Source organism: Taudactylus pleione, unplaced genomic scaffold (genome assembly GCF_031769625.1).
Source record: "Taudactylus pleione unplaced genomic scaffold, aTauple2 ptg000017l, whole genome shotgun sequence".
Taxonomy (NCBI): Eukaryota; Metazoa; Chordata; class Amphibia; order Anura; family Myobatrachidae; genus Taudactylus; species Taudactylus pleione.
Window position 1 is genome coordinate 8,675,177 of NW_028284419.1, and position 27,840 is coordinate 8,703,016.

General features: G+C 45.1%; 1 protein-coding gene and 1 pseudogene across 7 annotated transcripts in view; both read left to right on the forward strand.

The window, feature by feature from the left end:
• The window catches only part of PRRC2C (proline rich coiled-coil 2C), a 108,954-nt gene that overhangs the window by 36,184 nt on the left and 44,930 nt on the right, over positions 1–27,840 (forward strand). For 6 of the 7 annotated variants that reach the window (XM_088482121.1, XM_088482130.1, XM_088482154.1 and 3 more), the window contains exons 3-11: positions 5,068–5,245; positions 5,412–5,524; positions 13,000–13,128; positions 13,852–14,105; positions 15,137–15,216; positions 15,498–15,619; positions 18,264–18,354; positions 20,860–21,022; positions 22,654–22,737. In XM_088482121.1, the coding sequence (XP_088338247.1) occupies positions 5,068–5,245; positions 5,412–5,524; positions 13,000–13,128; positions 13,852–14,105; positions 15,137–15,216; positions 15,498–15,619; positions 18,264–18,354; positions 20,860–21,022; positions 22,654–22,737 (1,214 nt within the window). The remainder of the gene's footprint in view (positions 1–5,067; positions 5,246–5,411; positions 5,525–12,999; positions 13,129–13,851; positions 14,106–15,136; positions 15,217–15,497; positions 15,620–18,263; positions 18,355–20,859; positions 21,023–22,653; positions 22,738–27,840) is intronic. The other variant, XM_088482150.1, reaches the window with a different exon arrangement.
• On the forward strand, positions 7,007–7,124 carry LOC148540787 (5S ribosomal RNA; annotated as a pseudogene).

Below are 27,840 nucleotides of genomic sequence, written 5' to 3' on the forward strand. Positions count from 1 at the left end.
TCGTCACCCATGCAGGGGTTCCCACGACAATTGGTGGTACCCCACAGTCTCCCTATTTCCCCGCTCCCGGGTTCTCAGGAGCCAGCGTGGGTTAACTCCCTGACGAGTTCTGTACAGCACTTGTCGGATGTGTTGCAAGGGGAGTCTGTGATGCGGTCTCATAAAAGGCCGGTGGCGTCTCTGTCCGCTCCTTATGAGGATGACGAAGGGACGTCTGATGATGGGGAGATTCTAGATCCTTACGATCAGGAACCTCTCCATACTAAGGACGCTGATGCTAAGTCCAAAGTATATATTCCTGGACTTATTCGGGCGGTCCGCACAGCCTTGGTGATTGAGGACGAAGTTCCCCCAGCGGCTAAATCTAAGTATGCCTTTTTCAAAGATGTGAAGGGCGATGCCACAGTCTTTCCTCTTTCGGGTCAGTTGGTGGACCATTTAGAGGAGGCGTGGAAACAACCTGGCAAAAGATACCAGCCGCAGAGACGCCTGGCGGTGGCTTATCCGTTCGCGGATAATTATTTTGCGAAGTGGGAATCCCCTCCACAGGTGGATTCTCACGTGACCCGTCTTGTCCGTAGTGCCACATTGCCGATGCCATCCATGTCCTCCCTTAAGGATGCTACGGACCGCAAGGTAGAAATCTGCCTGAAGTCCGCTTATTCCCTTGCTGGGGGGGGCAGCACGGCCGGCTATGGCCATTTGCTGGGTTGCCAGAGCGATGGAGCGCTGGGCGGATTCATTAGAGGCTTCTTTTGAATCCGACTGTCCGGCCGATCAGGCGGAGTTGATTGGCAATCTCCGTGATTCGGCCACCTACATCAACGAGGCGGCTCTAGACATTAGTACTCTGGTGTCTAGAATTTCTTCAGCAGCGGTAGCTGCTCGTCGCACCTTGTGGCTGCGATCCTGGAAGGCGGACGCAGATTCCAAGAAAGGTCTGGAAGCGTTGCCGTTTACCGGAGAAGTTCTCTTCGGTCCGGATCTGGATAAGATTGTGGCCACGCTGGCGGCAGCCAAATCTGCCTGTCTCCCGTCGGCCGCTGCTCCTTCTGGTTCGGGACCATCGTCCTTTCGGTCATCTAGGGCCCAGGGCAGGCCCAAACCACAGTCGTTTCCTCGACAGGCTGGCCCTAAGAAATCGGTCAAGCCCCGGAAGCAGGCATGGAGTACCAGACGTCCGGCCCCCAAGCCAGATGGCAAGCCTGCGGCCTGACGGTCCGGGCCTCCCTTTGGGGGATCCCAGGGTGGGAGGCCGCCTGCTACAGTTCGCCCAGTGTTGGTCGACCACTACGACAGACACTTGGGTTCTGGAGGTGGTTTCCCACGGATACGCCCTCTCCTTCCGGCACAGACCCCCGGCTCGCTTCTTCACCACGGGTCTCCCATCAGACCGGAACAAGGCTACGGAGCTGCGGAAGGTATTGCACACTATGCTCCAGGCTGGAGTTATAGTGGCGGTTCCATTCTCCCAGAGGGGCCAGGGTTTCTATTCAAACCTATTTTTGGTACAGAAACCCAATGGGTCATATCGTCCGATTCTCAACCTCAAAGCACTCAACAAGTCTTTGCGGGTCCCGAAGTTTCGGATGGAGACCCTACGGTCCATCATTCTGGCGCTGGAACCTGGGGACTACTTGGTGTCATTGGACATACAGGACGCTTACCTGCATGTCCCTATTCTTTGGCGCCATCAACAGTTCCTCAGGTTTGCAATCAGCAGCGACCACTTCCAGTTTCGGGCGTTACCTTTTGGCCTGGCAACAGCACCACGTGTTTTCACCAAGGTGATGGCGGTCATGGCGGCTTCTCTGCGGCTGCAGGGAGTCCGCATGTTGCCGTATTTGGACGACCTGTTATTGGTGGCAGGATCTCCAGAGCTCCTGTTACGCCACTTGGACCTGACCATTGCACTGCTGCAACGGCACGGCTGGCTAATCAACTGGCAGAAGTCCACTCTAATCCCGTCTCGGAGGATTCTGCATCTTGGAGCCTTATTGGACTCGGGACAGCAAAGGATCTTCGTGACGGAGGACAAGATCTCTGCTTTACAGTCAAGGGTGCGCAGTTGTCTGCACAGCCGCCGGGTGTCCTTACACTCGGCGATGAGGTTACTGGGCTCCATGGTGTCGGTGTTCGACATGGTGGAATACGCCCAGTTTCACTCCAGACCTCTGCAGCACCTGATCCTGTCCAAGTGGAACGGGCTGACTCAGTCTCTGAAGTCCCAGACGATTGTGCTCACCCAGGAGGTTCGCCTGTCCCTTACGTGGTGGTTACAGACGACCCACCTCAACAAGGGACGTCCGTTCTGGGTTCCAAATTGGGTCCTGTTGACAACGGACGCCAGTCTTCGGGGCTGGGGAGCAGTTTCGGGTCCACACTTGTTCCAGGGCAGGTGGACGCCGACAGAAGCGGAGCTTCCAATAAATATCTTGGAACTCCGTGCGGTCTTCAATGCTCTCCAGCAGGCACAGCGGTTTCTCCAGGGTCGCCCGGTGCAGGTCCAGTCGGACAACGCTACCACCGTGGCCTACATAAACAGGCAAGGAGGAACTCGCAGTCGGGCGGCTCTCGTAGAGGTCTCTCGGATCCTGGTTTGGGCGGAGCGCAATCTTCCGGCCATATCAGCGGTCTTCATCCCGGGAGTGCTCAATTGGGAGGCGGACTTTCTAAGTCGCCAGGACGTTCATCCGGGGGAATGGTCCCTGCACCCGGACGTTTTTCAACTACTGGTGGACAGGTGGGGTCTTCCAGAAATCGACCTCATGGCGTCCCGGCACAACAACAAGTTGCCGGTGTACGGGTCTCGCACAAGAGACGAAGGGGCGTCTCTGGTGGATGCTCTGTCCGTCCGGTGGACGTTCCGGTTCGCATACCTGTTCCCTCCGGTCTCCCTTCTTCCACGGGTAATCCGGAAATTCAAACAGGAAGGAGGGACGCTCCTGTTGATAGCTCCCGCGTGGCCCAGACGGCACTGGTTCTCAGACCTTCAGGGTCTGTCCGTGGACATTCCTCTGCGGTTGCCGCTACGACCGGACCTTCTGTCTCAGGGTCCTTGCCTTCACCCGGACCTGACTCGGCTGTCTTTGACGGCGTGGCTGTTGAGACGGCCATGCTGAGGTCCCGGGGGTTTTCCAGCTCTGTGGTGCGTACCATGTTACGAGCTCGGAAACCGTCTTCCGCGAGGATATACCATCGCGTGTGGCATACGTTCTTCCAGTGGTGTCGACCGAGAGGTTATGCACCGCGGGAGTTTCGTCTGTCTCGGATTCTCGCCTTCCTGCAAGCGGGACTAGATCATGGGCTTCGCCTTGCTTCTTTGAAGGTACAGGTTTCGGCCCTATCTGTCTGGTTTCACCGTAGGATTGCTACAATCCCGGATGTGCGCACCTTTATGCAGGGTGTTCTCCGCATTCAGCCGCCCTTTGTTCCACCTGTGGCGCCTTGGGATTTGGCTGTGGTCCTGAGGGCTCTCCAAGGACCGCCGTTTGAACCACTGGGCTCAGTGGATCTTAAATGGCTAACAGCTAAGACTGTTTTCCTTCTGGCCATTGCTTCGGCCAGACGTGTTTCTGAGTTAGGGGCTCTTTCTTGTAGACCCCCTTTCTTGGTTTTTTATGGGAACAGGGCAGTGCTCCGCACTCGGCCCGAGTTTCTTCCCAAAGTTATTTCCCAGTTTCATATTAACGAGGAAATAGTTGTTCCGGCCTTTAACTCACCGGGTCTTTCCGTGGGTGAGGCCTCTTTGGATGTTGTGCGGGCCTTAAGGACTTATGTTGACCGCACTTCTTCGTTTAGGAAGTCGGACGCTTTGTTTGTCCTCTTTGGCTTCCGTAAAAAGGGTTGGCCTGCTTCAAAGCAAACTTTGGCAGCCTGGATCCGTATGGCTATTTCTGAAGCTTATCTTCATGAAGGCCTACCGGTCCCTCCTTCTCTGAAGGCTCATTCCACTAGGTCTGTGGGTCCTTCGTGGGCAGCTCGACGTGGTGCCTCGGCAGTTCAGATCTGCAAGGCTGCTACGTGGTCTTCTGTCCATACCTTCGTGAGGTATTACAGGTTTGACACCTTCGCCTCTCAGGATGCTTCCTTCGGGCGGCGGATTCTCCTTTCTGCACAGGAGCGTCCCCACCCTTAAAGGATACTGCTTTGGGACATCCCCAAGGTATCCTGTGGATACCCTATGGACCCTGAAGTAGAAAATATGAGATATGGTAAGAACTTACCCTTGTTATCTCTATTTCTACGAAGTCCATAGGGTTCCACAGGACTCCCGCCCTGTCGCACCTGTGCTGCAGATGGGCTTTGCTCTGGTCACCGGTTTTCCGTCTCCCTCTGGTGAGAATGTGATTCTTGTATGTGTCCAGATCTTTGTTCTCTCTCTTCCTTCTCCTCCTCCGGCCTATGGCTTGGTAACTAACTGAGGTGCCTTGGCCCGGGGGCGGGGTATAGGAGAGGGACCTAGTGCATCCTGGGAGGCTGAAAGCTTAACTCTTTGGTGCCCTGCGACTGACGTCACACCTATACCCCAAGGTATCCTGTGGAACCCTATGGACTTCGTAGAAATAGAGATAACAAGGGTAAGTTCTTACCATATCTCATATTTTTTGCACATTTCTGGTCGCCACCTCTGGTGGGTGCAAGAAGCAATAAAGGGCGTCTGCAGCAATCTCGCTTTATCAGTACATGAATTAAATAGCTCTGTTGGGTGCCCAAAAAACAATTGCGTTCCCCGCTAACTCTGAAGCTATGATTACCCCAGTCCTGTAAGCTTTGCATGTAGGGGCTGTAGCACTATAAGATTTATAAACTACTAAATAGAACCACAAATGGCAACACCAAATGACTACTACAACATAAAGGAATGTGTATCATATTGTTAAGTCTCATTTGGCAAATAGCACCTCTTCCCTCCACACACACACACACACACACACACACACACACACACACACACACACACACACACACACACACACACACACACACACCATTTAAAACCAGCTTACTTAACTATCAATCTTTGTTCCATATTTTTATGTATATTATCTTTTTTTTTTATTTAAGTTGCTGCACGCCATGGACTTCAAAGCCTGGGAAAAGTTGCCGTGTCTCGACGGATGCCTCCACCTGCAAACCTGCCCAGTCTGAAAGCAGAAAATAAAGGCAATGACCCTAACGTGAACATTGTGCCCAAAGATGGAACAGGCTGGGCATCCAAACAAGATCAGTGTGAAGAGGAGAAGTAAGTTGAAATACTAATGTTCAAAGACCTTTTATGTACAACAATTACAAGCATTTATTTGTTAGAAACTTATTTTATGTTCAGCTGTCTTATATAAAAATTGCTTAGATTAGGTAGTTTAGTAGTTCAGTGACATTTTATTTTGTTTTTTTGTGTTTTGCTCTAGAATACCAGAAGTGCCACCACCACCACCACCAAAGCCAGTTGTTCCCCCTACGCCAGAGGTTCCTGTTGTTGCCAAATCATGGGCCAGTACAAAGCCAGGTGGGCAAGGAGATGGTAAGACTGGTTTTAAAGTCACATACACCTAGGCTCTAAAGTTGTCTCTAAAACCTTGTTCATCATAGGATATTTTGGGACCAATAAAGGGATATTTCTCCTTCATCCACTAGGGGACACTGAAGTTCAAGACAGTGGGGTATAGACGGTGGTAGAGCAGAGCCTGGCACTTTAAATAATCTAGAAGTGTGACTGGCTCCTCCCCCTCTATGCCCCATCAGCCCCAGTTTTTAGAATGTGCCCGAGAGAGCCGGTCGCACATCAGGCTGTCTCCAGCCTTTCTCATTTAATTATATTTAAGCTTTTATTACAAGCACTGAGGACAGGCAGGCTGCTTACTGTGGCAGTCTGCCTGCTACGTGGGAGCCGCCGGGAAGGGCACCACACGGCTACTGCAGCCTGTGTCCGGTGACCCTAAGGAGGGGGCACACATAATGGAGTCATCCGACCCTGCGAGGACCCGCCACTGCTCACACCGGCATGTGTCCGGGTTCCACGCCGCCCCCTCAGCCCAGCATCCCGGCCGCAGCAGTCCGTAAGTATGACCACTGCTCCTGATTAGCAGGAGCAGTGGAAGTTAGCTGGGCTCAGTGACATGCTGCTAGCGGTCACTGTTAATGCCCGCCATTTCAGCGGTGCCATTTGTTACTGAGCTCTGTGGCTCAGTGTTGAGGCGGGCTCTCCCCCTTGAAAGGCAGTGCAGCGCCGACAGTCCGCAGTCCGGGTCCTCCTCCCCAGATGGGGAACAGGAGGTGTAGCCGCGGTAGGCGCGCTAAACGCCCGCCATTAGCGGAGCAGACAAGCTAATAATTGAGCCGCGCCGGGGCTTGTAATGTAGAAGCTCCGGCGACGGCTTTGACGTGGGCACTTGGAGCCGCTTAGCGGCTGTCTGTAATACACCGCGCCAGTGCTCACAAATAACACCGGCGCCGAGTTGATCTCCCGCGCGCCCGTTAGACGCCGCTACTGTGGGCCTGTCTGTACCTGCAATGTCTCTCCTCTTGTTACAGGAGGAGACGCTGCACCGCTGAGAAGTGGTGCGATGATAGTGGGAGAGTCTCCATTGCACCGCGCACCCTCTTGCCTGTATTAGTACAGCCTATGTGCCCCAGGCAGCAAGTGCTAAGAATGCGTGGAGGCCCGCCATTCTCCATAACAGGAGCGCTGCGTCTTCCCTTTTCAGAAGGCGAGCTAGTGTACGCAGCTGAGGCACAGTCAAGCTACAACAGACCTGCTGGACATAGAGCAGCGCGGTTCTGCTATCATTGCGCTATAACATGGCTGCCTTTCAGCGCTGACGTTGTGGGCTCGGATCCCACCGCGGCCCTAGCTGTGTGGAGTTTGTGTGTACTCTCTGTGCTTGCAGCAGCTGAGCAGGCTTCCCTTTTGGCTAGTCTGTAGCATAGGGCTAATAGCCTTAACATTATACCAAATGCAGCTCCCCAATGTAGCGCTGTATGACCGGCACGCCCTGCCATAGCAGCTTACGGTCTCACCACCCTGAACACGCCCGATCTTGTCTGATCTCGGAAGCTAAGCAGGGTCAGGCCTGGTTAGTACTTGGATAGAGACCGCCTGGGAATACCGGGAGCTGTAGGCCTAGAACAACATCAGTGCTCCCATGAATCCTCTCCGGCCTAGCAGGAGAGATGTTTAGTTAATGAGGGGTTTTGCATCAGGAGCCTTGAATGCTCCCCCGTTTTCCTGGCACAAACCGGATTTACAACTACTCCGCTTTATGCAGTTCTATTAACGGGGCTAGCAGTGCTGACTGGAGTGGAACACTTTGCACACTCAGAGCGGTATTCCAGCGCCCCCTGCTTCCCTTCTAAGGACAGTAATTATAGAACATACATTTCATAGCTCTTAATTATTGCTCATGTTCTTTTTTAGAAAATGTTACTGTCATCTCCTGCACGCAGGTAGTATAGTTTAGTGCACTACCTGCAGCAGGGAGTGCTTTAGCGTGGGTCTCCTATGCCCTCCCCCTCCCACGCTGGGAGTGCTTCAGCGCAAACGGTAGGGATGCCTGTCACTGGGTGACAGGAGTATAGTGATGGCTGGTTTGCTAGCAGAATGGGAACTAGCCCAATCCCCTTTTAATTTTGAACTATAACACCGCGTTATGAGGTTCTGAGAGGGGCCAGTTATTCAGTTGGTGCACATCCCGGCTAGTAGCGCTGTGCTGACGAGGCACAGTCCCGCCAATTGCAGCGCCTGCTATTACCCCCTGTCAGACTTTCCCTTGGAACTGCCTCACCGCATCTATCACAAAGGGTGCCTTGCTTCATCTAAAGTCTGAGCTACCTCATGGTATACTAACTACTTTGCCTAAATGTATAGTATTAGCCGCTGTTCTGGCGCCGCGGTTAGCACTTATGGTTATAGCATACCCTTCACTCAGGGTTAGCTCTTTTTTGCGTCCCTTCCCCAGGCTTATGCCTCACATTGGCTCGCCTTTGAGAGGGGCAGTACTCTTCCCATGTATATATGTGGAAACCCATATACTACATTTAAGGCTGATCTTAAAACCTTTTTCACAGCTTTCTGTGCTTACCTTAGAGGGTATTGCATCTATATAGATTTATATCTTCTGTGCTCCATTCGGTGGCACATACAAGAAGAAGTTAGTGATGCACGGCTAGTGCGGTGGCATTACTGCCTCACAGCATTGAGGTCGTCTTTTTGATTCCCACTTCAAAAACGGGTTCATCTGGAGATAAAATGGCCCACCTGATAAGGCGAGTACACCAGTAACGGAAGGGTCCCAGGATCGAAAAACCAGTCTGGGACAGCACGCTGCTAAAATATCCTGCCCCTACGCAGTAGCAGAATGACGGCCACACGCGGCACATGAGCAGTCTCTCTGAGTGGAGGCAAGCCACGTGCGTGTATGTATATGTATGTATATGTATGTGTATGTATATATGTGTATATATATATATGTGTATAATATATGATTGTATGAGGTACGCGTATCCATATGTAGATATCGCTTCTTAACCTTACCATAAGAGCAGAGGTAAGATCTGTTCTTATCTGTTTTGTCTGATACCTAGCATATTGATAGAAGGAGGCTGCGATTGGAGGCTGACTCTCCTGATGCGGTTGTTGGTACAATAACTCCGCTTTACACACACACACTCCCTGGGGTTTGAGTTGTGTGTGTGTGTGTGTGTGTGTACATATTCATATATATATATATATATATATATATATATATATATATATATATATATATATATTTATGTATGTGTGTAGGTATGCCTATAATTCCACAATCATTAGGTTTACCTATAATTACACGCATGCGAATGCCGCCTGGGCTTCCCAGAAGCTGTAGGCTAGATCCATACATATTATATGGTGCTCTATAAACTAGTCATGTGATGCGGCTTACATAGTAATAGTCTTAGGCATTGCTTCCAGTATGGACCCTATATATGTCCTGGGGCCTTCGTGTATGTCCACACATGTATATAAAGATACGTACTTACACCCTCCTGGGGTTATAGTTCGGTTCCCGTTAGTCTATATCTACAGCACCCCGTTCGGAGGACCCATTATTATTTACAATGATGCACTTGGTAGAAGACTTATTAGACACCCATTCCTTGTATGAATACTTGGGATGACAAATGCGTTCCTTGTATGAATACTTGGGATGACAAACGCGTTCTATGTCTAAGTACAGGTACCCTTAAGTACAGGTACACTTCTCAATATCAATTCTGGTACTCCATATTATTGTCACATATCTCAATAAAATTAGACTCTAAGGGGCCCTTGTGTACACTTCATATCATGAAGGCCTAGAGCCACCTGCCGATATAAGAGTGTCATGCCTGGGTGGTATTAGATTGGTGGGCATAATACGCACTTCACCATTATAAATATTTATGTAAGGGTACTTACACTAGCAGATCGTTTTAGGGGTATATGTATAGTCTAAACACGACTATACAGATACACATCTCTTATGGAACAGGCTCAAGTATAGAGTTCTGTTCTACGATCTTCTTGTCTCCACTAACATTTTGCTAGTTTCCACAGTATTTTATACTGCACATCTCCAGATGGATGTCCGTGCTGTAGAGCATTGGTCTTGGCCCACTGAAGCTACTCTCTATTCCTAACGTGGCAGGTTGCTGTGTGATGGTAAAGGTCAGTGACATTCTACATAGCGTCCAGAGGGCTTTTGGTCGCTCACAGGTAAGAGCATACCTCACTAATGCCTAGGAAGATGCTCCTATTTCATGCAACCTGACATACATAGTGTTATTCTCCCTTATGCACCCTAGCTGCTGTCCTAGCAGCCATCCACTCTTTTAATCAGTTGGCTCTACACTTTAGAGTTTTCCTGGTGTGTGGGTGCATCGTTACAACATTGGATTAGTGACACTATCTACTAGAATCTGTTGGGGTTATGGACCGAAGCGCACCTATGGGCTAGTGCACGTCTTTACATAGATGTGTAACAGTCACTATGTTCCACGCAGGGGGCCTGGTTGGGTTTTCTGTTATATAGCTGTTGATATTTGATCACACTGACATGTACCTGATGGGTACCTTCATGGTTGTCCTAGTGCTCTAGCCTTGCTGACTGGATGCTTCCCTATATTGGTAGCTCTTCCTGGTTGACTGTTGCATTCGTGCTCTTTTACTGGTAGGGTTTGGGCCAGCAGTTGGTACTGACTAGGCACTTCCATAATGCTGGAAGTTGTTTTTCTTTTTAGCGGCAGCGTTTCAGTTGCTGTTTTATCCCTGTTTTCACAATGTGATGTACTGCTGTCTGACCCTCTGAAGGGTCTTGTGGTCTCAATCCTCTCTATTTCGCCTAGGGCTCATGCCCAGTGGGATCTCCACTCTTTGGAGACTTCTATGGCCTAACCTTTCCGCTGGTTAACAACTTTGTTGTAGTTGGACCTCAAGGATGGTTCAGGGCGACTGTTCGGTCTAGTCTTTTGACTCCCGGCATACTCTGTTAGGAGTCTGTGGACAAGTTTAGCTCTGTATATTGATATTGTTATACTTCTGTATATACGATTATGTCCAGCTGTGCTGGGATTCTGCTGTCTGCACCTGTTGCAGCTTACTGTTTAGCCTCTAATACGGTTCTCGAGTTTGTTCTAGTTTACAGCCCTTCTATGGATTCTTGTTGGTGCTCTCGGCTACCAACGGTCCGGTTTGGTCTATTTCAGTTGAGATAACTGGTTCTGACATTTCTCAACTGTCTTTGTTCTCTCGCCAGCCGTTCTGTTCCTTTTGACTTAACCTGTACGTTATGGAAGTTTCTATGACTGTTTAGCGAGGAGTGGTATTTATCTCCTGTGCTCTACGACACTTAATCCTCAGCTTCCGCTGGGCCTATGGTTCTTGGCGGTCCCTGTTTTGGTTTGGCCGAGGGGTCAGTAAGTTCTCCGCGCTTCCCACCCGGGAGGTTGGCTTTGGGACGTCCCCACTGTCTTGAACTCCAGTGTCCCCTAGTGGATGAAGGCGAAAACAGGATTTTGGTACTTACCGATAAATCCCTTTCTCCGATTCCACAGGGGACACTGGACGCCCGCCCAGCGCTGCGTACCTGCCGTTTTGTTTGGTTTCTATAGTTGTGTGACTGCATGGGTTCCCTGCAATGGGTTCCTTTGTTCTCCTTCAGTCGGTCTTGTTCCGTTCTGTGGTCTTCTCCTTTTCCTAATTTTTCTGTTGTCCTCCGTCTCCTCTCGGGCTCAGTTCTTAAACTGGGGCTGATGGGGCATAGAGGGGGGAGGAGCCAGTCACACTTCTAGATTATTTAAAGTGCCAGGCTCTGCTCTACCACCGTCTATACCCCACTGTCTTGAACTCCAGTGTCATCTGTGGAATCGGAGAAAGGGATTTATCGGTAAGTACCAAAATCCTGTTTGTGAAAAGTGGCAGTGTGGGTGTTATCATAATAGAACATAAAGTATTTTTTCCCTCTCATCTTGGTATTAAAAAAAAAAAAAAAATTGCTTAATTTTGCTTTATGATGTATGTGAATATCCTATTCATGATGAAATCATTTGGAAATAAGGTGTAAATTCCATTTGAACTTTTTGCCATCTAAGAATGCACAATTTAAATTCCAGTTTCTGCTACGATGCCATTTGTAAGTAAAATGGGCAGTATGATACACGTTGGTTAGTGTGTGCATATACCATTTTTTTTATCATCTGGATAACACCGGAACCATGGGTTATAGAAGACTTGGGAAGGAGTTTCTTCCTGAAGAATCTGACATCTGTCTGAATTCCTCCCCCTCTATATCCCCAAACCTCAAGCCTGCAGACAATTAGTTTTTTCCAAGTGCTCGCAAGAGCAGGACACTTTAGCACAGCACTGCCTATGGAAACATAAGAAATCCTATTCATTTATGTATTCTTTTTCTCTACATCAGCCACTGTAGCAGCTGTCACACCGGCTGTTATATTAGGCGGCTGGAGATGAGTTTAGGATGTTCAGCACATCCTCTCTCGCTCTCCCTGCTGGGGGGAGAAGGTCAGTGTTCTCCCCAAGTTTTTTTCTGGGGAGGTCCGCCCAGAAAAATTCCCCTGTTGCCCAGCACTGCGACACAGCGGAAAGTCCCGCTGCGCTGACGTTTCATATAGAAATGTCAGCTCAGCGCGACTTAATGGCTGCATTACAGTGCCGGGCGACGTCACAGTGGAGGGCAGATCAGATCCCTCCCCTAGTGTAAAAGGAAGAGCATATACAGATGATAGTGGAAGTAGGCAGTCCACAGTCTCCATTTCAGAGGCCACGTATGTGTTACTGGAGAGCCTTCTGTGTAGCCAACAAATTGGGGAAGTATATGGGCTGGCTTTCAGTCCAACCAGCAAATGGGGCAATATCTGGGCAGCACTGCCATCTGTGTCCAGCAAGTACACTAAATAATCTGATGCTGATTTCCCTAGAGAGACCTGATCCTACAGACTTTGATTATGATAAAGCTGCAGACAACTGGACCTCTTAGAATTCATATATAAGATATTAATCTTGAGTTTAAATCAATATAAGGTCAAAAGTTTCATCAGAGAGCGCTGAAATTAGAAGACGAGGTCCATATCAGCAATTTGATTTGCATGCGCAAGTCGTCCAGTAGTAGGAAGAGGGTATGGTTTGCGGCTATACAGCATACCTTCTCTTCACAATGCACTAAATAGTCCAATGAGGGGACAATTCTTTTGAACCATTAACTCTTACCTCTGGTGGGGTAGCCTTAAGTACTTCCTGATGATCTTTATTCCTCTTTCATCCCAGGGGAACACTAGAGCATGCTGGGTATAGGTGGAGCTGGAGGAGTCTGAGCACTAAAAGGTTAAAGCTTGACAGCATAGGCTGTTCCTCCTCTATATCACATGTACTGCTCAAAGCAGCCAGTTAATACTAGCAAAGACCATTACAGTTCTCTGCAAATAACCTGCTGTATATATTAATATGGATTGTACTCATTCCAGGTGTCCAGGTGAATCGTTACTTCCAGCAAGAATTTCCCAGTCTGCAGGCAGCTGGGGACCAGGAAAAAGTAAAAGAGAAAGAAGTTACAGATGATAATTATGGACCTGGACCCAGTTTGCGCCCACAAAGTAATGCTTGTCTAGATGTTGTAATATGCACTGTTAAATATTTAATCATGACAAGGTTGAGTGACATGTGCTTGAGTGGAAATAAATCATTGTTTCCCATCATACTGTAGTCCTGGGTATAAGGAAGGCAAATGGATTTAGGTGGCACTAGGTGCATGCATTCAGAGGGTTATGTGTTGGGAGAATTCATTCTTGCTTAAACACGAGTTCAAAGCCTTCTTTACATCCCCACGTTGTAAATGCACTTGTCGCTTTGTCAAGCCATGAATCACAGCACCTTTGTGCTTTGCACCAGTTCTCTTCAGTGCTCACGAAGTACGGGAAAGCTATCTAGTTATTGTGTAAGGCTGTTCCGTCTCCACAATGCGCACACAGTGGCAGTCTGGGCGTGCCGCAACGGCTCCCACTGCGAGCATGGGAGATGGGGCAGACCTGGAAGAGGAGGACTGGGTAGTTATGAGAGAGTGGCTGGGATTGCAGGACAAAGGGACCGCATGGGGGATAGTGGGCAGCGGGGGACAGGGAATAGTAGAGGGGGCACGAAGACTGAAGTATGCATATGCCTGTTCTGTTATACTTGTATCATATAAAAATATACAGACCTAATTGACTTTATTTGAGGAATGGACATTTGTTTTCCCAACAGCTTATTTTGCTATACTGTTTAGGTATGTATTACTGTGACAAGTGCTGGAGCCCTAACTTTTGTTCTTTCTTACATAGCTGATGTGGCCAGCTGGCGGGAGGGTGGAGGAAGAAACCTTGGCACGCCACTTACACCTTCTGACCAAGAAAACGTTGCTTCACTCGGAGAGGATGGAGCCTCTAATCCTGCTCTCCCTGGTGCTGCAGACCAGAGCAAGATTGGGGATAAACGAGCTGCTTGTCCTGGCCCCCCCAATCAACTCAAATTGAATGGACAGCAACCTGGCCTACCTCCTCAGTACAGAGGCATGATGCCTCAATTTGCTGGAAATGTAAGCGTCCCCTACCTCTGTCCTGAAAGCCTTTATCTAATATATGTATCTTTGTACAACTGTGATGGAAATAACTGTATAGGCTGTGTGACAAATGCGAGTGCCACACAGAGACTTTATATATAATGTGTATTTATTTTTCTGACTGCAGATGGATATTCATGGAGGCACAAAGCTGGAAATAGACTAAAGGTGCATACACACACGATGTTTTGAACGATTATCGTTAACAATATCGTTCAATCGTTGAAAAAATCGTTCACTTTCTAAGTGAAAACGATGAACGATTATCGTTCACGTTTGTAGTTGTCAGACTGACCAACTCAACCATTTTCATTAAGGGAATATGCAAAAATTGTTTGTAGTTCAAAAAAATCGTTCATTACATGTAGTAAATGAACGATTTTAGTAAACTATTTTCGTTCATTTGTTCCCTTGAAAAAATGAACGAAAATAGTTTACTAAAATTGTTCATTTACAAAATTGTTGCGTGTGTATGCAGCTTTAGAGGTAATTTCTGTCATTCCAACATAGCAAATGTAGGACTTTTCTCTTAAAATGAAAAATGCTACATATTGCACAAGTTCCCAGGATCTAAATTTGTTTCTTGGTGAATGTTTTTGATGCCTGTTTTGTTTATTTTTTTGTTTATGAACTATTGAGTTTTAGAGTAATTCACGCAGTTCCGGACTGGTTATAACATCATGGTAGCCGGATCTTGTAGTAATGTCAGATAATAATCTCTAGCGTCTTCTTTATGTGACATGGCCTTCTGTTTTCAGCCTCTTCCTTATTTTGTAAAATCAACTTTGTTTTTGGAGGAAGAACAAACTTTAGAGACAGAAGATACATTTTTCTACTTCTTTATATTTCTATTGAATCTAAAAAAAGTAAATATATATAATTGGTATTAATCCTACAAGTTACTAACAAAAATGAACTGTTGCCTGTTTGCCCTCATTTTAAAGCGCAACAGAATATGCTTTTATATACATAGAATGTTAATTTTTTTTTCATGTTTTCAATCACAGATGTTCCCTTCGTATCCACGGCTTCCATTCCCCCCAATGCAGGGGTCAACACGTTATCCTACACCAGCAGAAAACAATAGGTGAGAATTTTATAGTTGTTTCACAACAGCGGTCAGGGGCTGCTGCTTCATTACTTCCAACTGTACAGTCAGCTGGGGCAACAGTGTAAGTTAGAATGCAAAATTAAATTACAGTTGGCATTTCATTATAATAGGCTAACATATATGTACTGTATTGGAAGGATATTGCAGTAGGTGTTTTAAAATTGTTACTTTTTGTTGATCTATCTGTCTATAGACCAGATACAGACCATTTGTCTTTGCAATATTTTAATGTACTGTTTTAATGATTGGATACTTAGACTCTCTAGAAGACCCCCACAAGCTTGGGCTGCTGAGGGTGTTGAGCGCCCCTCCATCATAAGTGCGAACGAACTCAAGGAGCTGGATAACCTGGACACTGAAACAGACGAAGGCTGGGCAGGTATATATTTCTTGCTTTCTACTTCGTGGCTTTTCTCTGATAGCTTTGTGATTACTTGACCCCCATGTATGTGTTGCCAACTTTAGGGCTTGTCCTCACAAGCATTATTTAAATGTATCATTTTTCCATTGGTTCCCAGAATAGCACATAAGCTGCATACAACAGTTTTTTGAACGATTATCGTTAAATGATATCGTTTAACGATAATCGTTTGAAATAAAACGTTCACTTTCTGAGTCAAACGATTAACGATTATCGTTCATGCGCGTTCACGTTTGTAGTTCAGTCAGACTTGTCAACTCAACGATTTTCATTAAGGAAATATGCAAAAATCATTTGTAGTTCAAAAAAATCGTTCATTACACTTTAAAAAAATCTGACAGATAATCATTTATAAAATCGTTCATAAAATTGTTGGTAACAAAATCGTTGTGTGTGTATATGCAGCTTTAGAGATCACTGATCATCACCTGTACAGGGTGTCCTATGCAATAGCGAACCTCCGAGGGACCAGTGATTGCTGTTTTGGCTTTGAGGTGTTTTTGGTCTGTTATTATACAATGCAAGACTTCTGAAAGTCCCTAATTGACAGCTGCATTAACTGAGCGTTTTAATGTTCACTCTTTGTGAGGGCATGGCTTGGCAGCCAAGATGGCAGGTAGCACCCTGTGAATGCTCCGACTGGCAAGGTTGCAAACTCTTCTTGACTAGTTTGTTGTACATACTTTTGAGCTACAGCTACTGGGGAGATGGCTATCCCTTGATATTTTTATTCCAATAGGGTGTACTCAACTTGTTGTTCCCCACATCCTTGATTTTACGCCATTCCTCAGTACTGTCATCTGCCGTTTTGCCGCTGTCCCTCATTTAGTGAACATGTTTTGTATAATCTGTGTATATAAACGAGTGGGAGCTTGTTATAATGCAGAGTTTCCCAAACTCTGCCATTACAGTCCAGGTTTTAAGGATATTCATGATTAAGTCCAGATGTTAAATCAAATTGACTGATGTACTAATTAAGTCACCTGAGCTCAAGCATGGATATCCTTAAAACCTGGACTGTAATGTTTGTGTAACTCTGCACTATGGTAAGCTCTTCATAGCTTTGCTAATACAAAAAATTCCACTTTATCATGGTCTTCATCAGAAGGTGCATACACACGGTCAGACTTTGTAGGACGATATGAACGATATAGTTTTTCGCTATATCGTTCATATCGTCCATTTTTTGGCCCGTTCCAACCCCCAAACGACGGACGATGTGCGGGCACGGATGGTCGATAACTATAACATCCATCGCCCGTGCATGCAGTCCAACCTGGTCGATATCGACCAGGTTCCTATAGGGACCCGCGATTGTTCTAGTCGTTTGTGGGTTGGTGGTGTGCTGGATGATCGATATCGATCATCCAGCACATGCAGGACGATCAGACAATGATATCGTTGTCTGATCTGACAGTGTGTATGCACATTATGCACTTGTTTCCTCATCAATAGCATGTTCTTGTTTTCTCTAGATACATTTTTAAGGGGACACTGTTGAAATCAGAAATGTTGACTTCGCACATAAGATTATTAATGCAAAAGTTTTCTTTATTGAATCAGTGTTTCAGGAACACTTAAGTTGTCATTTGTCAAGACCAAATATTGCAGAAACTTACTAATAATCTTAAATATCACGTGAAGAGCAGACCACCACCTGAATTGTTAGGTGTGCTTGGTCTTCTCTACCCCTATCAAAAAAAAAGCATATACAAATTAAAACCCGCTTAGCTATTTATTTGAAATGAATCTTCTTGCATCCATTTGTTGAACAACTGGGTATGGAAGGTCTACTTAGATGTATGGCACTTTAAGAATATGATCAAAGTCTGCAGGTTCTCCCCCCTTCTAAATCCCCTACCAATATGAAGCTAGGTTTTTTTTCCACATGAACAGGACATTTTCTAACATGGTTGTCTCTTGCAGAGTTTATTTTATTTTCCTTAACTAACTCCTATGGTTAGCAGCATCCATATAGACTTTGGCTGCAGGATATAAGGAGCAGATTCCCTGAGATGCTGGGAACACACCATTCAATGTGTCGTTCAATCAGCCGAAGAACGATTTATGCATTGGCGGGTGTGTACAGACGATATGTCTGTAAATGACGGCATTCAGACATATCGCATCAGCCCTGCAGCACACCCAATGCTGATATGTCTTGCAGATATAATGGCACATCTGGCTGTGTGTATGGGCAAACTGCCGACTACCCATACATTTTCTGCAGGGACCGACAGTGACTCGCATCTCAACTGGGCCGGCAAATTTCATTGCCCACCCAGTTGTGATGTCAGCACAGATACTTTGAGCGGCAGATTGGTGAGTGTGTATTGGCTTACCAATTAGCCGCCCGGTCTGCAGCAGATACCTAGGTTGGCAAACAAATCGCACAGGTGTGTACCCACTGTAAGGGGAAAACTATTTTGAGGGCTCTTGGGCTCTGTTGCAGTAGTTCGTGTCTGGTAATAACTCATTCTGTTGTGCATCGAGCTAGGAAGTCTGAACCTAGATCTAGTTCCTTATATTGTACGAGACTTCAGCTTGTTTGGGACTGTAGCACAGAAGGCATTTTAGTTATATATTTTATCCCTTCTTGTAGGAGAACAAAGTGAAGTAGACTACACCGAGCAATTAAACTTCAGCGATGATGAGGAGCATTCACCTGGTCACAAAGAGAAGATGGAAAGCTGGTAATCTACCTTAACAAGTTATATATATATATATATATATATATTCAAATGTCAAGCTTAAGGTGTATCACCTGTGACCTTACTATTTCTATGAATGTGATGTAGCGTTGTGTATCTTGTATTTTTACTTTACTGTACTGTATATTGTATTCTTTTTATTAAAATATTTGTTATACTCCAAGTGTTTTTCCAGTATTTTGTTTATTTACATTTTGAGCATTCGAGCTGAAACTGTAGTTCCATTTCTCTTCTGTTCTGAATAGTTTAGTGATCTCACTTGATAGAAGGTTGGTCTGCCTATTGTACAGTACCTCACACATACACTTCCTTCCCATTTCAAAGCCTTTGATATTTGAATGTGCTTCTGTTACAGGGGTATCTAAGGTGAATAGTACATACAATGGAAATGCCTGTTCATAAGTCAATGTGCATAATGAAAAATTAAAGCCTTCCTTTCCCATACTTGCTGCTTATGGTCAGTAAGCTTTTAGGGATCCCATTTAGCTTTGAGTAAACCCAGCTAAGGACAATACCATAACATGTGCAAACAGATGTAAGTTTATTAGTGTTTGGTGTGGTGGTGGGAGGGGGGGGGGGTGGATAATATTCTATCTCAGCTCTAACTTGCAGTGTAGAAACAAAGCTGTACAGATTTAATGAGCTGTCTGGAATAACCATTCCATTCCTTGAGAGATTTATATTATATTTGTACCTCTTATTAGATGTCTATGTACATATTGACACCTTTTAGCTTGATTTTCCCACATCTCTTAATGAAACAAACCCTTAATGCGAGAGGTTTTTTTTTTTTTTTCTTTAAAGGACGTGGCCGCCACTTTTCTGTTCTTGGAAATAGTTTTTCCCTCCTTCTCATGCTTTGTGATTGCTCCACACTCTTGTATATAATAATTCATACTGTTGGTTCAAACAGCCACAACGCGTTTGTAAACTTTTGCTTCAGCAGTTGGAATGGAGATTTTAAAATTGCATTTTGTTTCCCATACATTTGCCATATGAAAGGTTAGGAGGTTCTGTTCACATAGAACTTGGTGGTTCTTATTCCAGTTCTTTACTTTTCAAAATGGATTTCTGTTGTTCCAAACTGCAAACATAAATCATTCCTAATGTACAAGGTAAAACAATATATGTAGAGCACAATACTAAAACTGTAGTTCTGGCTTAATAGGAATTGAACAGTGGCCACACATTTACTTTATAAACAACGTTTCAGTGTGCTTTTCACAATGTACATCTTGTCCAACTTTAACTTAAAATGTTCTTCTCTGGTGACTTGTACACAGGAAATGTACATAATATAAGCTGTAAGGAACTTCATGGCGGCAGGCATAAAAGAAAAAAAAAATATGGGGAGATTCGTGCGTTCAAGAATAGTTACAATTTATATTCCCCTAATGTTTGCATTGTGTGCATTGTATGTCATCTGTTTTGTATCATGGCACCCCTGCTACCCTCCAATGTATAGTACAGCTTAATATTTTGACTAGGGATGTGCAGGCTCGGATAGGTTCAAGTTTGCACGCCGAGTTCGGATTTTTTACCTCCAAAAAAAATGAACTCAGAAAGAGGCAAAACGTCGTTCCGTTTTTTTGGAGGGAAAAATCCGAACTCAGCGTGCAAACTCGAACCTATCCGAGCCTGCACATCCCTAATTTTGACACTTTATAAATATAAATCGATAATACTAGATCCGCATGAGCTAATACTAACTGGGTAGTTTCCCTCTTCATTGCGTGTTTCGGCATCTGCTTGTGGTTATTCTGACAGCTTTGTTTTTTGTGTTATGAAAGATTATCACAAAATTTGATAAGATTAATACTTTCTTGAAAAGTAGATAGTGATTATGGGACTGTGACAATAACAATGGTACTCAGGCTGTATTGGATGAGTACCTATAAAAGCCAGGTATTCTGCAGCAACTAGATTAATATATACTAGTAAGTGGACTCGCCATCTCACCTTAGTCTGCACCCCCACTCCTCTGTCTGGCCTCACCTCCTCTTTCAGCTAATCTGACCCCCGCTATAACTGATGCTCATCCCGTCTCTTATCTAGCTCTGCGCTGTCCCGCCCACGCTCTAATACTGCCCCCATTCCTGGTGGGCCTATTTTGTGCCACTAGGTTTGTCCCGTCTCCCTAGCAGTGGTAGCCGTTGAGGCGCACACCCCCTCCCACGGTGCATGCATGTTGGAGACTGAACAGAGAAGCAGAATTATTATGTAGCTTCATCCCCCAAATATTTAAAAAATGCAAAAAAAATTGGACAATCTAGAAACATTTACGTCAATACCAGTACCGCTACACTGGAATATTCATTTGACCATACCAATATATTTTAGTATTTATCGTATTTCTGTGCTAGAAAAACTTATAATAATGCTTTGGAATTAAATTTGCCACAGCTTTAAGCAGAAACGTCAATATTTTAACTTTTTTTTTAAAGAAATAAACAATATAAAGTAATACATTCACTTTAATCTGCATAGGGACGAACGGATCTCAAAAAACGAGCAAGTCCATGCTAAACCTATTGAAAATTCAGAGGTCTGTAAGGATTCAGAAGAACGAGCAACCACTACTACTTCCCAAGCTGCACACATAACGGGACAGAAGTCTCTGCTTGGTAAAGGGCCACCTCTTGACACACAGGTTGGGTTTGTTTTATAATTATTTTATCTGATCATTACCCTGCTTCATATAACATATTGTTCTATTTCCCAAACCTCAGTATCTTTGTTTTTCAGCAGTATAAGCACGCAATGCAGTTTTTCATTAAGTCCGTTTTTTTCATTTGGGGTTTCTATTCCTTGGGGTAAATTAGGACGAGCAGTGTGAAGTGCTATTGAAAGGGCTCCGAACAAAAATCAGCAAGTCTGGGGTGACCCTAAGTGCCATATGTGCACGCATTTATGTACAGGGGTGAGCTGATTTGCCCCTAATTGAATTGACCCCACTATTTTAAAATGGATATGAACTGAAAAAGGGAGGGGGGAAGGGGTATATGTGGCAGGCAAACGTGAACACCACGAGAGTGTCTTAACGTTATCTCAGGAGCAGAGCACATGCATGAGAAGGAATGGCCATCAGTGGGTTAACCATCAATGGTACCATTGGTGGTTAACCTCGATAACATGAGCTCGACTGGGAACAATCAATGGTTTCGCCACATCAGTGGTCACCCCTGTGCTATTACTCACTGGGCAGTGGGCTAATCAGAGGTGGGGGCGGGGCTTCGTGAGTCACACCGGATTGGGCTAGGCTGTGTCCCAGCACCAGGCTGAAAAAAATAAAAATTGGATTTCTATCTATGGCTAAACCACCGGCAATCAACGCATATTAACAATCAATGGTCGATGGCCAACCCTACCCACAACTAACTTTGTGTGCCCAGTTATTAACAGGTGAGTTATGCATATATCCTATCTGTAGACAAAGTGAAAGCAAATCAAGAGACTTACGGAATAAAACAATGTGTAACATTGACCCTGGCATGCCAATTGGCTTGATTTATTCCCCAGCACAATGTTACCTGCTATGAGGAAAAACTCATCAGTTCAGTCATTGCACTATCCCACACCAACACTTGGATCATCATCCCGTGTCCCGTGCAGTCCCGTGCTTCCCAGGACATCATCTAATTGTCAAATATGAAAATAACATTTATGACCAGATCCACCCTGACCTTGTTCCCCAAAGCATTTTCATTTCTTCACCATGTGAATTTCGTATTCTTTTTCCTTCCACTCCCTATGTATTACTGTCACTGTGTTCTGCTTTGTGTCTGGCAGCAATACCTTCGCAAGAGGTGTCATTATTATGCTCACTGAATTCAGTTTCTCTGCTAAGTTTTATCGTTTTAGTGGCTGCCAGTGGCTTTGATTTGACAGCTGAGCTTGTACAGTGGATTTCTGAATAGGGTTGTTATATGTAGCATTTGAACCTCATAAAGAGGGTTAAACAAATTACTAACTGTTCCATGTAAAAACACATAGAGATGTACTCATTGCGAAACAATAGGACACACCTTTCTAACAGTATGACGCCTTCCCTTAAATCATTATTGGACCCATTTATTAATGTTTAACACACTGATCGTTGACTAGATTATGTCTGTTCATTCCTTTTCATTGGAATATGCTTAACCTGATATACCAACACAAGTTACTAACAGTTATTATTGTGCACACAGACTATTGCTATATTTTAAATCGTGACCTCTATTGTTTGACCATTTTAAGCTTGTTTTAATTAAATTTTATTCTTTTTCTGCATTGCAATAGGACAGACGCCAGATGCCTCCATCCCTTTTATCGTTGGATAAAACTATTCCTCCTCTATTGCAATCAAAGAATGCTCCTCAACAGGTATAGTGTTTAACAATATAAATAAAAAGAAAGAAACCACCTGGCGCCTAGTCTCACACACACACTTATATTTAGTTAATCCAATTATTGCTGCAGCTATCTATTTAAAGGGGATTGCCACCCCTCTCAGCAATACAAAATTGAAAAAATACCATGTAACAGACAGCGCTGCAAATTATTAGGATTAACCACACATTTAATTCAAATATTTTCAAAAGATATATTCAATAATAAAAAATAATAAAAATGGCCATGAAATATTCAAAAAGACAATATAAAATTGTAAATATAACAGACATAATACAGTAATTAGCTTATTCCAATTAGTAATACATTTGAACTGCTTTTTGTTTTCAAACTCACCAGTAATATGGTAACATCAATTATTATCTGATAGCTCCACACATAAAAACAAAACAATAAAAAACAAGCATGTAGATTTAAATTGCCAACAGTTGCTAATAGTGCTTTTTGCAGGGCTACTGGAAATGTTAAGGATTTTGTAATGATAGTGTTCCTGCTCCCCTATAATCCACTTATTCAGTGGAGGACCACATATAATAATATTTATATATTTATTTATTTTTTGATGGAATATGGATTATTTCCCTTATAAGGGTAGCAGATAGTCCACACCTTATTGTTTTTGATGGTATATACACCAATGATATACTTCCAACATTCAGGTGGTCAGCTCACTATGGTGAGAATAATAATAGCGCAGTCCTCTTAGTGGCTTTTAAATCACACAGTCCGTGTGGTAATACTCACTAGGAGCTTTGAGGAGGAGATTATAGTGATCCTTCTTCCCAGCCTCAGTGCACTTTAAGATGAATGTTCCTTGCTACATGCAGCGTGCAGCACAGACACTTGTGGGTATTGAGTAACGCGTTTCCCCGCCTCTTTGAGTCTCAGCGGCTTCCTCAGACAGAATATTCCCCACATTACAAATGGTGCTTTTAAACCACCTTAATTACCTCTAAAATTGTAGGAGTCAATCCTGCTGTGTCTCATGCCATTGTTTGCGGGTTATACTGCAGCTACTTGTGGTTCCAGCTGACGTCATATGCGTTCCAGCGGCCATTTTGGATGACTGCTTCTGTTTTTCTCATGCGTTCCAGCGGCCATTTGTACTCCATTTATTTATATCCATGGAGTTTAGCACATTCTAGTGGCCATTCCATTTATATCCTAGCAGCCTTTTAGGAATTATATTAATTTGTTAGTTTGCCCATTTCTTTCCATACTCTCCCCATAAACCAGCTGCGGTGGTACATACTCCACGAATATTCATCACAAAAAATAATAAAAATAAAGAATAATACATGAATACTATTGATAAAAATTAATAACTAGATAAAATAAAATATTATGTAGACAAACCTAAACCATTCTCATGTATTCTTTAGTAATCCTAATAAGTACATTTCTTGGTCTCTAAACATTGGGTTTTATGTAGAACCCAGATTGGGTTACTTTTTACTAAAGACGTCAGCTTCTGCTACAGAAATACTACTTCATTCATATGTTCACAACCCTAGATAGCTCACACATTATTAAGTTCAATTGAGTCATTAAGACCTTCTGGCCACAGTGTTTTCAAACTATAAATAAAGAAGGCCTCTCACCTGCATAACATATTATACCTATCTCCACCTCTTTTTGTAAATGTAACCTGTTCTATTGCCTTAATCTTTATATTAGCTACATTTCCCTTTTGGCAACCTGTCATATGTCTATAGAGAAAATGAGTTCTGGAATTCATAAGCACATTTCTCTTCTGTTCCATGAATCTAACATGTAGTGGTCTGGTGGTATGGCCCACATATTGAGAGCCGCACCCGCAGTCCATCACATATATCACGTAATCTGTAATACAATTCAGAAAACTCTTATGTAGGAAATTTCTTTTGTCATGAATGAACAGAATTCAACGTTTTTCTGTTTGAACATTTACAGGTAAAACACCCCGTTTTGCCACATTGATGGAACCCTACTGGTCATTCTGGAATCCATGTACTGTTATTCTTTTCCCTATTATCCCTTTTTCTTCTAAGGAAACTCAGAGCAAGTTTCTGCGTCAAATTATCTGATTTTCTAAAAATAACATTACTGTCTAGCAGTCCCGTGCTTCCCAGGACATCATCTAATTGTCAAATATGAAAATTCTTTTTTATTTTTCTAATCATATGAGCTTCTGCATTATATTGTCACAAACATTACTGTTCTATCCTTAACCTTATTCTTCCTGCATGATAAGGTTCTATCTTTATTGGCTAGAAGGGATACTCTATCCAACTCCCCTACTTGTACCAGTGCTTGATCCAAAAGATCAGTCGGATAACCTTGATCCATGAATCATATAAGAGTTTTGCTTATTTAGAGAAGGTTTCTATGGATGAACAGTTCCTCCTTAGTCTGAGGAACTGTCCTTTGGGAATGTTAAGTTTCCATTTGATATGATGACTACTATTGTAATTCAAATACCTATTCTGGTCCACCTTTTTGATATAAGTCTCCATTGTGAGGAAATTACCCACCACCGAAAAGTGCAATATCCAAAAACGTCATATATGTAGCGTGAATGGTGCTAGTGAATCTTAGACCATAGTTATTGTGACTAAGTTGATCCGTAAATTTAGTTGCCGAATCCAATCGGCTACCTTTATAAGGGAAATATTCCATCAAAAAAGAAAAAATAAATTTTGCCAGTGAAAACACTGAGGAAATAATATTATATGTGGTCCTCCAACTGAATAAGTGGATTGTAGGGGAGAAGGAACACTATCATTACAAAATCCTTAAAATTTCCAGCAGCCCTGAAAAAAGCACTAATTAGCAAATGTTGGCAATTTAAATCTACATGCTTATTTTTATTTTGTTTTTCTGTGGAGCTATCCGATAAGAATTAATGTTACCATATTACTGGTGACTTTGAAAACAAAGAGCAGTTCAAATGTATTACTAATTGGAATAAGCTAATTATTGTATGTCTATTATATTTACAATTTTATATTGTCCTTTTGGATATTTCATGGCCATTTTTATTAAATATTTCTACTTCAGGGTCCATAGGGTATCCACAGGATACCTTGGGGTATAGGTGTGACGTCAGTCGCAGGGCACCAAAGAGTTAAGCTTTCAGCCTCCCAGGATGCACTAGGTCCCCCTCCTATACCCCGCCCCCAGGCCAAGGCACCTCAGTTTAGTTTGGTGCCCGGCCGGAGTCGGGTGCACCTGTTGGAGTGGGGGCTAGAAGAGCCCCTGAAGCTTATTCTTCATGCAGCTGTGGCTGCACAACTGGATGAACAGCATGGACAGTCAGTCCTGACGTCCATGCTGTCTTCCCTACACCCCGCCGGTACCAGAACGCCGGTACTGATCCGGGGATGCTGGTGGGCGTCTGGGGTCACAGCTAGCGGTGACCCCAGATGCTCCGGACCATGGCCGGATTCAAGGGGGACAGAGGTAAGCAGCGGGGTCCCGCGGTGGGTCCCCGCTGATCACATGGTCCTAAGTCCCCAGGCAGGGGGCTCCCTGGGGACTGGCTGCAGCGTGGAGCCAGGCGACCAACCTGCGCTTCCACTACCCCCTGGGATAGCGGACCGCAGCAGAGCGGTAGCGCTGCGGCGTCCCAGGGGTTAAATGCATGCCAGGGGAGCGCGCCTTCCCTGTCTCACAGCCGGCGCCTCCCCCGCTGCACACAGCCCTCTCTGCACTGTGCTGACTGGTCCTGTGTCAGCGCTCCTCCCCCAGGCCAGCTTCTCTCTGCTCCTCGGCGGCCATCTTCTCTGCAACGCATGGTGAACGCTGCTGGAAGTCTGGAAGGAAGCATCGTGGTCTGGGTCCCCCCGCATACCTCTCCTCCGCTGTGGCTCAGGTCTGTGTATGCAGCGCTGTGTCCTACCAGGCCCTGTGTCTGTGTAGTTGAGTGATCAGCGCTGTTAGTGCAGGAATTGTTATTTCTCTGCATTGTATGTGACTGTGCTAGCGCTGCCTGTAACTATTCTTCACTAAACTGTCAGCTTTATTACTGTCCCTGTTCTTTCTGCTAAAGCCCTTGCGGTGCGGTGCTGCAGGGTGGTCTCTCGCCTATTTAATACTTAATTGGTGAGAGAGGTCACATACGTGGTGCCATCATGTCTGAAAGTGATTTTCCCCTCCGGCTACAGTGTACCACGTGCAAAGTACCGTTAGCGGAGGGGGAGGGTAGCGCGGAGGGCCTTTGCCGGCAGTGTTGTCCATGGCGCGGCCTATTACGGTTACAGCACCGGTACAGGAGCCGCCCTGGGCTTGTTTCGCTCAGGCGTTAACAGCTTTAGTGGGCCAGTTAGCTCCGCAGCCCGCGTTTACTCCGATGGGTTTGTCCCAGCAGTCTGTGGTGTCGTCACCCATGCAGGGGTTCCCACGACAATTGGTGGTACCCCACAGTCTCCCTATTTCCCCGCACCCGGGTTCTCAGGAGCCAGCGTGGGTTAACTCCCTGACGAGTTCTTTACAGCACTTGTCGGATGTATTGCAAGGGGAGTCTGTGATGCGGCCTCATAAAAGGCCGGTGGCGTCTCTGTCCGCTCCTTATGAGGATGACGAAGGGACGTCTGATGATGGGGAGATTCTGGATCCTTACGATCAGGAACCTTTCCATACTAAGGACGCTGATGCTAAGTCCAAAGTATATATTCCTGGACTTATTCGGGCGGTCCGCACAGCCTTGGTGATTGAGGACGAAGTTCCCCCAGCGGCTAAATCTAAGTATGCCTTTTTCAAAGATGTGAAGGGCGATGCCACAGTCTTTCCTCTTTCGGGTCAGTTGGTGGACCATTTAGAGGAGGCGTGGAAACAACCTGGCAAAAGATACCAGCCGCAGAGACGCCTGGCGGTGGCTTATCCGTTCGCGGATAATTATTTTGCTAAGTGTGAATCCCCTCCACAGGTGGATTCTCACGTGACCCGTCTTGTCCGTAGTGCCACATTGCCGATGCCATCCATGTCCTCCCTTAAGGATGCTACGGACTGCAAGGTAGAAATCTGCCTGAAGTCCGCTTATTCCCTTGCAGGGGGGGCAGCACGGCCGGCTATGGCCATTTGCTGGGTTGCCAGAGC